At 44.3% G+C, this 12657-nt stretch overlaps 1 protein-coding gene across 5 annotated transcripts in view; it reads right to left on the minus strand.

Moving 5' to 3' along the window:
* Positions 1 to 12657, minus strand: part of ANKRD55 (ankyrin repeat domain 55) — a 106458-nt gene that overhangs the window by 27741 nt on the left and 66060 nt on the right. For all 5 annotated transcript variants that reach the window (XM_070476701.1, XM_070476697.1, XM_070476698.1 and 2 more), the window contains exon 8: positions 3060 to 3244. In XM_070476701.1, the coding sequence (XP_070332802.1) occupies positions 3060 to 3244 (185 nt within the window). The remainder of the gene's footprint in view (positions 1 to 3059; positions 3245 to 12657) is intronic.

Below are 12657 nucleotides of genomic sequence, written 5' to 3' on the forward strand. Positions count from 1 at the left end.
TTTCCCTCATCCTCTTTTTTTATTTTTTAAAATCATTGCCTTATTTTTCTTCCTTTTTCTCAAAAACTTTCTATCTGGAATAAAAAAAGAAGGGAAGCGAAGCCACAATTGTTGCCAATGCTTCAATACTTAAACCTATGAAAATTTTGAAAAATTCTCTACTAACACAAGCTTACAGTGTCAATGTGAAGGTAGAGCTATACAATGTAGGATGCAAAAACTGAAACAAAATGAAGAGCAGGATGAGCTGAGCTCTGGAGCAGAAACTAGACCCTACTTGGGATTTTACTTCACTTTGAACCATCGTAGGGCCCAATCTTTCACACTTTCTTACTCCCTTTGGATATACTTTCTTCCCTGAGACTGCGGGAACTAAGTTTTCTCTCCTAAGCATGGGAGAAATATCAATAACCTCAGATAAGCAGATGACACCACCCTTATGGCAGAAAGTGAAGAAGAACTAAAGAGCCTCTTGATGAAAGTGAAAGAGGAGAGTGAAAAAGTTGGCTTAAAGCTCAACATTCAGAAAACTAAGATCATGGCATCCGGTCCCATCACTTCAGGGCAAATAGATAGGGAAACAGTGAAAACAGTGGCTGACTTTATGTTTTTGGGCTCCAAAATCACTGTAGATGGTGACTGCAGCCATGAAATTAAAAGACGCTTATTCCTTGGAAGGAAAGTTATGACCAACCTAGACAGCATATTAAGAAGTAGAGACGTTACTTTGCCAACAAAGGTCCATCTAGTCAAGGCTATAGTTTTTCCAGTAGTCATGTATGGATGTGAAAGTTGAACTGTAAAGAAAGCTGAGTGCCGAAGAATTGATGCTTTTTAACTGTGGTGTTGGAGAAGACTCTTGAAAGTCCCTTGGACTGCAAGGAAATCCAACAAGTCCATCCTAAAGGAGAGTGGTCCTGGGTGTTCATTGGAAGGACTGATGTTGAAGCTGAAACTCCAATACTTTGGCCACCTGATGCAAAGAGCTGACTCGTTTAAAAGACCCTGATGCTGTGAAAGATTGAGGGCAGGTGGAGAAGGGGACGGCAGAGGATGAGATGGTTGGATGGCATCACCAACTCAATGGACATGAGTTTGAGTAAACTCTGGGAGTTGGTGATGGACAGGGAGGCTTGGCATGCTGTGGTCCATGGGGTCACAAAGAGTCAGACACGACTGAGTGACTGAAGTGAACTGAAGCATGTGATAATTCAAGTGGGAAATACTGTATTAGAGCTGCTTTTAGAAGTATTTTGAAGTAAGCAAACTTTTTTCTAGCCCTATTTTCCTAAATGTGTTCCTTAAAAATATTTTTTTTCCCCTATTTTTATTTATTTGGCCACATGGCATGTATTCCTTGACCAAAGTTCAAACCCCCACCCCCTGCATTGGAAGCAAGGCATCCTAACCACTGGACCACCAGGGAAGTCCCCCTACATGTGTTCTTTTCTTCGCTTTTTGGATCATTCAGCTTTTCTCTCCATGTAACAAAATCCTTCCACTTTTTTACCTGCTCAAGTTCAATATCTACTCTTCAGAAAAGGTCTACTTTCAATTATTTATATATTACTTTTAATTAAAGTCATCCTGTTAATGGTCTCCAGCTTCTGAGACTTACATGGAACCCAAAATTTCTTTCTTCTGTGTTATAAGGGTTTCAGGTATCAGGAAGTAGTAGGAAGTGCTTCTTGGGGAATCGAAAATCATGGAAGTAGGTGGCTAAATTTGCACTTCAATAGAAAAAGCTTAAAAAAACTATGCATAATGTACAAGCCTTATACTTATTTTCAACAGTCTTATTTGTTCTTATATTATTCTTATATTTTCATTGAGTCTAAAATGCCTAACTGAAGCAAAGGTTAGATAAGCATTGTAACTGAAAAATTCTATTAGTTGATTATGGATGAAGGGCCAGTAGGTGAAAAGCTCTACATTTAAAAGACAAGGGTACAAGTTTTCTTCGAGTTACACAAGGTTGTGATCCATGTGACCATTTTGGTTAGTTTTCTGTGATTGGGTTTTCATTTTGGAGGCCATGGATTTAGTTCTTACTTCTTCTGTCAGCATATTAAAAAGCAAAGACATCACTTTGCCGACAAAGGTCTGTTTAGTCAAAGCTATGGTTTTTCCCGTAGTCGTGTATGGATGTGAGAGTTGGACCATCAAGAAGTCTGAGCGCCACAGAATTGATGCTTTCCAGCTGTGGTGCTGGAGAAGACTCTTGAGAGTCCCTTGGACAGAAAGATCAAACCAGAAAATCCTAAAGGAAATTAACCCTGAATACTCATTGGAAGGACTGATGCTGAGGCTGAAGCTCCAACACTTTGGCCACCAGATGCGAAGAGCCAACTCAATGGAAAAGACCATGATGCTGGGGAAAATTGAGAGCAGGAGGACAAGGGGACAACAGATGATGAGATGGTTGAATGGCATCACCAATGCAATGGAAATGAATTTGAGAAAACTCTGGGAGATAGTGAAGGGCAGAGAAGCCTGGCATGCTGAAGTCCATGGGGTTGCAAACAGTGGGACTCAGATTGAACAAGTTTTCACTTAGTTGCTAATTACTTCTTAGGCAAGTCTCTTCACCTTTCTGGACTCAGCTTCCTTTTCTATGTAAATACATCTTTAATGACTGAAGAAAACCAAAACAGAACCCTGATAAGGTCACATCTAGTTCTGAACACAAAGCCTCTATTGTGCTCTTCTCTGGATAACAAGAGCTTGTTGATTTTATGACATAATCCAGGAATGAAGGAAAAAAATAAGACTTACTGTTAAGAACAAAAAGTGTATATAGCAGGAAGCTGATATACAGAAAGCCTTCTGAGAACAGTTAGCAAAAAGTGGAAAGTCTGACAATACAGTCACAGAGTTTCTCTTCATAACAATGGTTTTTCCTGTCCTGACTAATATAGGGCAGTTTTTATTGTCACAAGCCCAGGTATAAATATTAACATTACTGGCAGTTAGGATATAGTCATATAAGATAACTCCTTAAACATCTTCTTTGTTTTGAGATTAAAATTTGGAAAAGGTGACAGAGTGGCCACGTATACCTGTCATCCACATCTAGAGCCTGCAGGTTGCACTCAGGGACCCTTGCCAGCTCGTTGATGATGTCGCAGAAACCTGCTGCTGCGGCGATGTGCACGCATGTCTTGCCACTCTCATCGTCATAGTTGATTATGGACGGACCCTGGTGATGGCTCAGAATGATGGAACACAGAATTCTATTTCCACTCTGGAAAACAGTCAAAGAAAGCTCATTATGTATAATCCAGTGCTCTTCCCTGTCCGTGCAAATTAAGATAAAAATTCAAAACAAACAAAAAAAAATTCAAAACAAACACACACGAAAATAAAATGCATTTTATCAAACCCACCAACAGATTTCCACTTGTCTCAAGTCCCAGTAGGGATTTTTGTCTCCTGTAAGAGCTAAATTGTCTTCCATGGTTAGTGGGGAGGACTTAAGGTATGTGGGTGCTTAGTCAGGTCTGACTCTTTGTGATCCTATGGACTGCAACCCATCAGGCTCCTCTGTCCATGAGATTCTCCAGGCAAGAATACTGGAGTGGGTTGCCATTTCCTCCTCCAGGGGTCTTCCCCACCCAGGGATCGAACCAGTGTCTCCTGAGTCTCCTGCACTGGCAGGCAGATTTTTTACCTTTGATCACCTGGGAAGTTCAAGGAGGACTTAAATACGGGTGTAATTGACTGACATCAGAGCTAGCATGATGGGTGGGCCATCTAGATAACTTCCCCATTAAATGTATGCATCTTATTTCCCACTTGCTGTAGAGGTTGACCCCTTAGAAGCTGGCAGAGTTAATTTTAATATTAACAAAATGACAATGATGAATACTGACTAGTGGCATAATGATGACCAAAATGATCTGGTAATAGTCAAATTGCTATAAGTTGCATGTAATTTAGTTGTCAAAAATCCTTTTTGAACAGAAGTGGGTCATAATTTAGTAGCTAATTAATAAAGAAACAAACCAAGTATGAAAAGGAAAGAGCTTCAGGAAACCATTTAAATTGGATCCCTCTCTCTGTGTAGATCTATAAGTTTTTATCTTATCTTTGGAATGAGATTTCTCTACAGTCTTTTTAGCAACCTGACCCAGCCTTAAAAGTCACCAGCTTTTCCTTGAGATTCAATCCCTGTGTCAGGAAGATCCTGGGCATGGCAACCCACTCTAGTATTCTTGCCCGGAGAATCCTACGGACAAAGGAGCCTAGCAGGCCACAGAGTCCATGGGATTGCAAAGAGCTGGACATGACTGAAGCAGCTTAGCATGCCTGCACTACATAAGCATTTGCAATTTAAGATAACAATAAATCCTCAAATGCCAATAAAATAAATTCATTCTATCTCACCCTGTGGAAAGTCTTATCTTCCAGTTTTCTACTGATACCTGGGTAAAGATTATAAAACAGTCCGAATAATTCACCTCCTTTTTCTCATTGAATCTACAGAGACCCTGTATCTCTAGGCAGCAGGACGTATGGGTAGAATGGAGGTCCCTTGGAGGCATGAGGAGCAGGTTAAAGAAATGGGAGAGATAGGCTGTAGTTCTGGGGGCCAGGAGCCAGGTCACATGCCAGACTCAGGGTCCCTGGGCTGAAAGGGAGTACTGAACTTTTTAAAAACTGCAATTCTAATACACTCCAAATGCTGTTCAACAGCCATCTCATAATAAATTTCCCAAGTATGTAACATTTCTTTTGGCATTCTTCCCACTTGATTATTTGACCCCAGGGTTGTGTTTTAGAACCTCTGAGTCAGTTTGCACAATTCCGTGGAACAGAACCCATTCATTTTGGCTTTTCCTCTTCCTTTCCCTCCCCTGTCCCTGTTTTCTCCAAGAACTCTCCGGATATCCTGTGACTCAGCATGGCTTCTCAGAGAACCACTACACAGTGAACCCTGCAGTGTGCACCCCCTGTATTGGGGACAGCGGCTGACACCAGTTCTGAAAGCTCTCACAGGCCCAAAGGCTGAGGGCAGCAAAGCTCTCAACTTTGAGCCCCAGGAAGAGTGCTGAGTGTGTTTTAAATGCTATAACCATGGCCAGCTACATAATCTGTGGGGCCCAGGAAAAACGTGGAGCCCCCTGCTCACATGCCAGAGGAATAATGTGTTCCTTTCTTCCGTGGTATCTCTTTTGACCTGTCATGGCGAGTTTTATTTGCTATTTAGTGTCACACTCGGTCCCTGGAGGAGGGCATGGCAGCTCACTCCTGGGTTGCCTGGAGAATCCCATGGGCAGAAGAGCCTGGTGGGCTACAGTCCTTAGGGTTGCAGAGTGGAACATCATTGAAGTGACTGAGCAGGCTCGCACGTCACACTCCCTTGGGCTGGGCATTCTCCCTGTGAGTGCAAGCCCTCCCAGGCGCCTAGGGCTCTGGTTTGTCACCAGATCCTTCCTGAGTCTATCATCCCCAGAGCCCTGCCAGGGGACTGAGGACACATCCACGAAGTAGCCCCTGCCTGCTACCTTTAGCCTTCCGTCCGTCTCACCTTCCCCCTTGCATCCTCTTCTCCCTCCATCCTTCCTTTGTCTCACAATGACTTTTAAATAATTTGGATCAATGAGTTCAGGTCCATGACATGCCTGTCATCAAAAGGTTGCTACAGGGAACACATCTAAGCTTTCATGCCTGCTTTATCAGCTTTCCTAAGATTCTTTCACCTAATGTTACTTAAACATATTTTGAGGGGTCTGACATACGTATATTTAAGACAATCGAGAAGCCCCTCTCCCCTTTTAAGAAGCACTAGCCATTGGAGAAGTAAAATAGAAGCAAAAAAGAGTGTCCACTCAGTGAATTGATTTTGTTTACAGTTTCCTGGAAGAGCAAGGGAATTCAGCTTGCCAAAGTGTTTTAAAGAGCAAAACAGCCTGTCACGGGTTCTCCTCCTGTGTGGGATGGAGTGTCAAGCACAGACGGAAAAAACACACTCGTCTTACACACAGTCTTCCTCCCTCCTTGCCTGACCCGTGGAGGAGCCATTTTGGAAGCAGCCAGCTTAGATGCGGGGTGGGGGTGGGCTGCAGTCCGGCACATCTGAGTGGGCCCCGGCTGAGTTCACAATTCCCTTGTGAGCTGGACTCTTTACATGGCTTTTCTGGATAAGAAAGATTTCACCCGGTTACCCCTTTCCTCCAAAATGCCTTTGTCCTGAATCTTTCAGACCATTCCTTTGTCTCCAAATCTAACCCTCATTTACATCACCATTGTTTTTATAATAATGTCCTCCCAAGAGTAATGGTGATAGTGATGTTTACCGAGTGAATGTTCTGTGCCCAGCATGGCATGTTCTCACTTGTTTAATCCTGACAACAACTCCATGGTTGTCAGGACTAAACAAGTGAGGACTGTAAGGTAGGTACTCTTATCATCCTCATATTGTAGAGGAGAAATTGGAGGCACAGAGGGATTCTGTCTGTCTGTGAGTCGCTCGGTCGGGTCTGACTCTGCGACCCCATGGACTGTAGCCTGCCAGGCTCCTCGGGATTTCCCAGGCTAGGGTACTGGAATGGGTTGCTGTTTCCTTCGCCAGGGCATCTTCCCAACCCAGGGATTGAACCCAGGTCTTCTGCATCACAGGCAGATTCATTGTCCAGTGTCACAGCCCTGAGGTGGCAAGGCTGGGACTGACTGCAGAGCCCTGGCACTTTGCTGTTACACTATTTTGTCTTCAGTTAAAGGAATGGTTTATTTATTTGATCCTGCATGTTCACACGGGAGGAATTAAAGTGAAAACTGCTGTTGGTATCAGCAACATCAGTAGCAGTGAAGTGTGTCTTACCAACTGAGACCTTCTCTCCACATTTGGTGCTTTAAGAGCCTCTCCTAGGAAGGCTGCATGGTGCACCCTCACAAGAATTTGAGAGAGCCCTAGTGGGGTCCCTAGGGCTTCCCTGGTGGCTCAGTGGTAAAGAATCTGCCTGCAATACAGGAGATGCAGGAGACGCGAGTTTGATCGCTGGGTTGAGAAGATCCCCTGGAGAAGGGTATGGCAACTCACTCCAGTATTCTTGCCTGGGAAATCTCATGAACAGAGGAGCTTGGAAGGTTATAGTCCACGGGATTGCAAAAGAGTTGGACATGACTGAACGACTAAACAACAAGAAAGAGAGGTCCCTAGTTTGTGAACAGAGGCCCTGGCTCAGTGGTCTCCTGGTAACAACACTCTCTTCTGAACATCCATCAGATGGAGTCTCCAGGCCTGGGAAGCCTCGGTCACAGACACCAGGAAGCATCAGGAGAGAAGACATGGGTGTTGCCCAAGGGCCCCTAGGAAGATTGGAGAGTGAATTTCCATTTGGTGGGAGTATCGTTCAACAGGGGAAGAGTATTGTATAGATCTTATTATGCAGCTCTAGAATTCTGCATTAGGTGGCCAAATGAGATTGTGGGTTTATTTCTTTTTCTTTTATTGTGTTGTTTTTGTCTGTGGGTAATCCATGAAATTGCCTTCATGTAACTTAAAGACGGCTGGGAACTACTGAGTCCTAGTCATTTTCTCTTTACACCTCATGAAGGAGAAAAATTCATAAAGGCCTTGCTAAGAAGAAAGTTAGGTTAAGATACAGCAATTTTGTTATCAGAGACCGATAAAAAACAAGATTTCAATATACTGATTGTAGAACCTTTTTATTCTAGGTGACTTCCCGAGAAATCTTAGTGCAAGATTTAGGATTAGTTGTTTATTTGTTAACATGTTGGGGAAATTAGTTCTATGGTAGGTTCTTCAGGGAGGGAACTCCAATCTCTGCCCTTCTCTCGGAATCAGGGGGTCTGTTTGTCACATGACAGTGACTGCACAAAGGAGATGAAAGGGTTTTAGGTCACGTGACCCTTTTAAAGGTCTAGGTGGTTCTGTGCTGTGAGAAGAACACTGACCCTTAAGTTCCGCTGGAGCCAGATGTGTTAGACTGGAATGGAGTTGGAGGGGAAGACCTACTAGCTTGTGAACTAGTAGAATGTGAACATGAGAGTTGAGGGTTTGTGGTTGACTAGGAGAGAAGTGATGGAGAAGGCAATGGCACCCCACTCCAGTACTCTTGCCTGGAAAATCCCATGGACGGAGGAGCCTGATAGGCTGCGGTCCATGGGGTTGCTAAGAGTCAGACACGAATGAGCAACTTCACTTTCACTTTTCACTTTCATGCATTGGGGAAGGAAATGGCAACCCACTCCAGTATTCTTGCCTGGAGAATCCCAGAGATGAGGGGAACCTGGTGGGCTGCCGTCTATGGGGTCACACAGAGTCGGACATGACTGAAGTGACTTAGCAGCAGCAGCAGCAGAAGAGAAGTGAAGTGAAAGTCGCTTAGTCGTGTCCAACTCTTTGTGATCCCACAGACTATACAGTCCATGGAACTCTCCAGGTCAGAATACTGAAGTGGGTAGACTTTCCCTTCTCCAGGGGATCTTCCCAACCAAGGGTTCAAACCCAGGTCTACCACATTGCAGGTGGATTCTTCACCAGCTGAGCCACAAGAGAAGCCCAAGAATACTGGAGTGGGTAGCCTATCCCTTCTCCAGCAGATCTTCCCGACCCAGGAATTGAACCGGGGTGTCCTGCATTGCAGGTGGATTCTTTACCAACTGAGCTATCATGAAGCCTGACTAGGAGAGAAAGGTGCCCAATATCCTAGCTTGGAGTCAGGACCCTCTTCATAGTTAGCCCGTTTGGATCCAGGCTTTCTGCTTGGCCTGATACCAGAGTCTGCTGTACCCCAAAACTTGGGGCGGACCTCCCTGCAGGGCTACTGTAAGATAGAGATGGTGGGGGCGAGGCAGTGAGGCACTGTGACCCTCAGCTGCTGAACTACAGCATTTCACAGGTGTTCTAATGATTAATACGGAAAACACCCCCACGAAACCTCCTTCCTTGCTGTGGTCATGTGTAGAAACACTGTCTTTCTGCTGAAATGGAGCCTAATAAAGAGTAACTTGTAATAAATATTGGCTGAACAGAGCATAAACAGATAAATAAAACAAGCCTCACAAACTATGGGCAAAGCCAAACTAGAATTTTACCCGTTCTTTTCTTAGCTTTCCTCTCTTCTTCTTCTTGTCTCCCACCTTTCACTATCTTTTCACTTCTTTCTTTGCTTGTGTTTACTCCTAGGTGAGTTCTTGTTTTTTGGCCATCAACCCATCTCCTTCCCTCTCTGCAGCCAAGCCCTGGGGAGCTGACACATGCAGGCCACTTTAATTTAGGCTATCCTTTAAGATAACTCCATCTTTGCTTCCAGGGTAATGGGAGTTGATTTAGTAGATTTGACTTTCTCTTTGTTTATTCTGGGCTTATGTGGTTTTGTAGTTTTCCTTTAATCAAGCACTGGGAGTTGTGTGGTCTGGGTATCCATGGGTGTAGGGTGAGCTTGGACAATGGTAACCTCTCTGTGAACTAGTTTTCCACCTGTGAACAGAGGGGTTGGATTAAATGACTTTGTGTGGTCCCTCCCAGCTCTAAGGTTCTTTCATCTTTGGTCTGGATCCACTGGCCTGTGACATTTATAATTATCCTTTGGCATTCTGAATATATTTAAAGTATATTTATAGAATTTTGACACAATTCAAACAGTTGATCACATATCTCGGCCACCACAGGAAGGAGGAGAATTTCATGCTAGACCAAATCAGTCTCAGACACTGGTGGCTTCATGGTTATATTCAAGAGCTCCAAGGGTGTGTGTATAGTTTCCTTAATCACATACTGAATGAACAAACATGAAATAGTTGCTTTATATTAGGGCAGTTCTTTTCTTTCTACCCACCCTTGAAAAATGCACTGCAAGAAGAGTACTACTGAGGAAGCTTCTAAATAAACACATTTTCTAGGATTAGGAGGAAGGAGCTAGAGGCGAGATTTGAGGGGTGGTAGATATTTGGCCTTCTTGCTGACCTGTCATCATAGCTATCCTAGATTACATATCATTTGAAAAAACTCCTTGATACCAAGGCGATGCATTCCTGGAGGCCTCAGTTAAGCTGAAAATGGCATGTCACAGAAAGAACCCAATAAAGAACTAATTCCAATTCCAGTGGCTTGCAATGGATAAGCTTATTGAACTGAATTCAGTGAAAACTTTTTTGGTGCTCACAAAGATTCACAAAGGTCTGTTTTGGGTCTTGAGAGACATCTGGATGAGTAAGGCATGTTACCCTTAAGTATGTGGTCTAGAAGAGGAGATTCAGGCACTCCACTGATAGTAACACCAGCAATAGAAGGAAGGAAGTGCTAGACAGAGGGGAAAATTCTAAAAGGGAGTTCAGCAAAGAGGGTAAACTTAGTTGAGCCTTGAGAAATAAGGAGGAACAAGTATAAATTCTGCAGTTAGAAGGGATGATGCAGGGAAAGTAAGAAGAAAAAAGTATTGGGACTTCCTCGATGGTCCAGTGGTTAAGAATCTGCCTTCTAATGCAGGGGACTTGGGTTTAATCCCTGACTGAGGAACGAAGATCCCACATGTGGTGGGGCAAATTAACCTTTGAGCCTCAACTGCTGAGCCAGAGTGCCATAAGGAAAGATTCTGCATACCACAACTAAGACCTGATGCAGCCAAATAAATCAATAAGATTACTGTTAAGTATATACCACTTAAAGAAAAACAAGTAGAAAGAAATGCTTCACCAAAAGGGAACAGGATGACCAAGGGGAAGACTGGATGAATGTTTATCATGTATTGAGGGGATTATTAATATTCTAGTATGATTGGATTAATGTCTATACAGATTGAAGAGGAAAGGCAGGGAGTAGGGTGGGGTGGGGAGTGGCTGTTCACAGCAGTCAGTGCAAATCAAAGAGTTTGCTCTTTACCAAAAACAGCACTTGCTGAAGGTTTTTGAGCTAAGAACCAAGGGTGACCATCAGTGTTTTGGTGTAGTAACGGTTATGTGAGTACGTTCCTTTGTGATTTGTAGAAAGAGCACCTGGCGGCAATGTGAGAATAGAGTAGAGGAAGAAAGGGCTGAAGTAGAAATACAGATACTGAAACTTCCTGTGAGAAATAGGGGAAGCTTGCCCTAAGGCAGTGACGGTGGGTGGACTTAATCATCTCCATTTGTTCTTTCTGGTTAACTCCCTTGTTTCAGCCTGCTCTCAGCAGATGTGAGCTGCATTAAATGGGCTCCTTTGCCCTGTGGCTGCTAGGTGGGATGGGCCAGTGAGTGGCACTGGCAGGAGATGGACGTAAGGAGGAAATAGTGCCTGGGGCATTTGTCTTTCAGTTCTCTCCCTGCTAGATAACAGGTTGATTATTCCATCCAGGGCCACCGCTTCTGTCCTGGGCCCTCTCCTGCAGCTACAACTTTTGCTGTGTCTTAGTAACCTCTCCCTCCCAGGCTCTTTTAGGCCCTGATTCCCTATGGCAACCTGTGGTTGGGTGTAAATAGCCTTTTTATGAGTCTATGCTCAATTAATCCCATCTAAGTGGGCTGCTTTGTGCTAGGACCCTGATCTATACAGTGGAGATAGAAAAGAGGCAACTGTGAGACCCGAGGAGGTGGAAGGAAGAGGTCTTGACAACCAACTGGACGTGAATGATGATAAGGAAGGAGTGTTCAGGGACCACCTGGAGGCCTCTGTCTTGGACTAGAGGGAGGATGGAGATGTGATGGGAAGGAGAGACTGTGGATTCAGTTTGAACGCGTTGACTTTGACACATCCATGGGAGATGATGGGAAGATGCCTGGTAGAGCTGGAAATGTGAGCCTAGTGTCAAGAAAGAGGTCAGTTGCTGGATTTTGACCTGAGAAAATTCTGAGTAGATTGGTAGCTGAAGTCATTGGAACCGGTGGGCTTCCTGAGAAGAGAATGAAAAAAAGATTTATGACTAAATTTCTGCAGTGTTGAGGAGTGAGAGGGAGATGAAGCTGAGAGAGACCTGTGCAGACTCCTGATAAGTGAGTGCCATCACAAATAGGCGGGAACATGCCCCGAAGCGACTGAGATTTCATTAGGGGAGACTGGATGCCGATAGGGACAGGGTTCTGCTCAGCATTAGCCCAGAGACAGCCAAACAGTGGAGTCTCCTGGGCAGATGGGGGAGGTGAATGAGGGCGATGGGCCCACAGGAGGGCCCCACCAGCTACCAAGGGACCTGAGAAACGGGGGCAGAAGTCAAACATAGTTTACTTTCTGGGAGTGCGTGCTTGCAAGAAAGTGTTAGTTGTTCTGTTGTGTCCGACTCTTTGCGATCCCATGGACTATAGCCCCCCAGGCTCCTCTGTCCATGGGGATTCTCCAGGCAAGAATACTGGAGCGGGTTGCTATTTCTTTCTCCAGGGGATCCTCCCGAGCCAGGGATCGAACCCATATCTCTTATGTCTCCTGCATTGGCAGGCGGGTTCTTTTACCACTAGCACCACCTGGGAAGGCCTTACTTTGTGGGCCGTGTTTCAAATCTTTACTGCTTTGATTATCTGGGTCAAATACAGAGGCTTTATTAACTTGAAGTCCTGTCACTTTAAATATGGTCTCATATAGTCCCAGAGAAAAGCCCCAAGTTCAGTGAAAGGAATAAATGACAACAGGAAATAGGCCTATTTATATGGAAAAACTTCAAGAGGAGCAGAGTGCTGGCCCCATGTTATAAATGAAGAAGATAGCTAAAGGAGGCAAGTGTA

Source organism: Odocoileus virginianus, chromosome 14 (assembly GCF_023699985.2).
Source record: "Odocoileus virginianus isolate 20LAN1187 ecotype Illinois chromosome 14, Ovbor_1.2, whole genome shotgun sequence".
Lineage (NCBI taxonomy): Eukaryota > Metazoa > Chordata > Mammalia > Artiodactyla > Cervidae > Odocoileus > Odocoileus virginianus.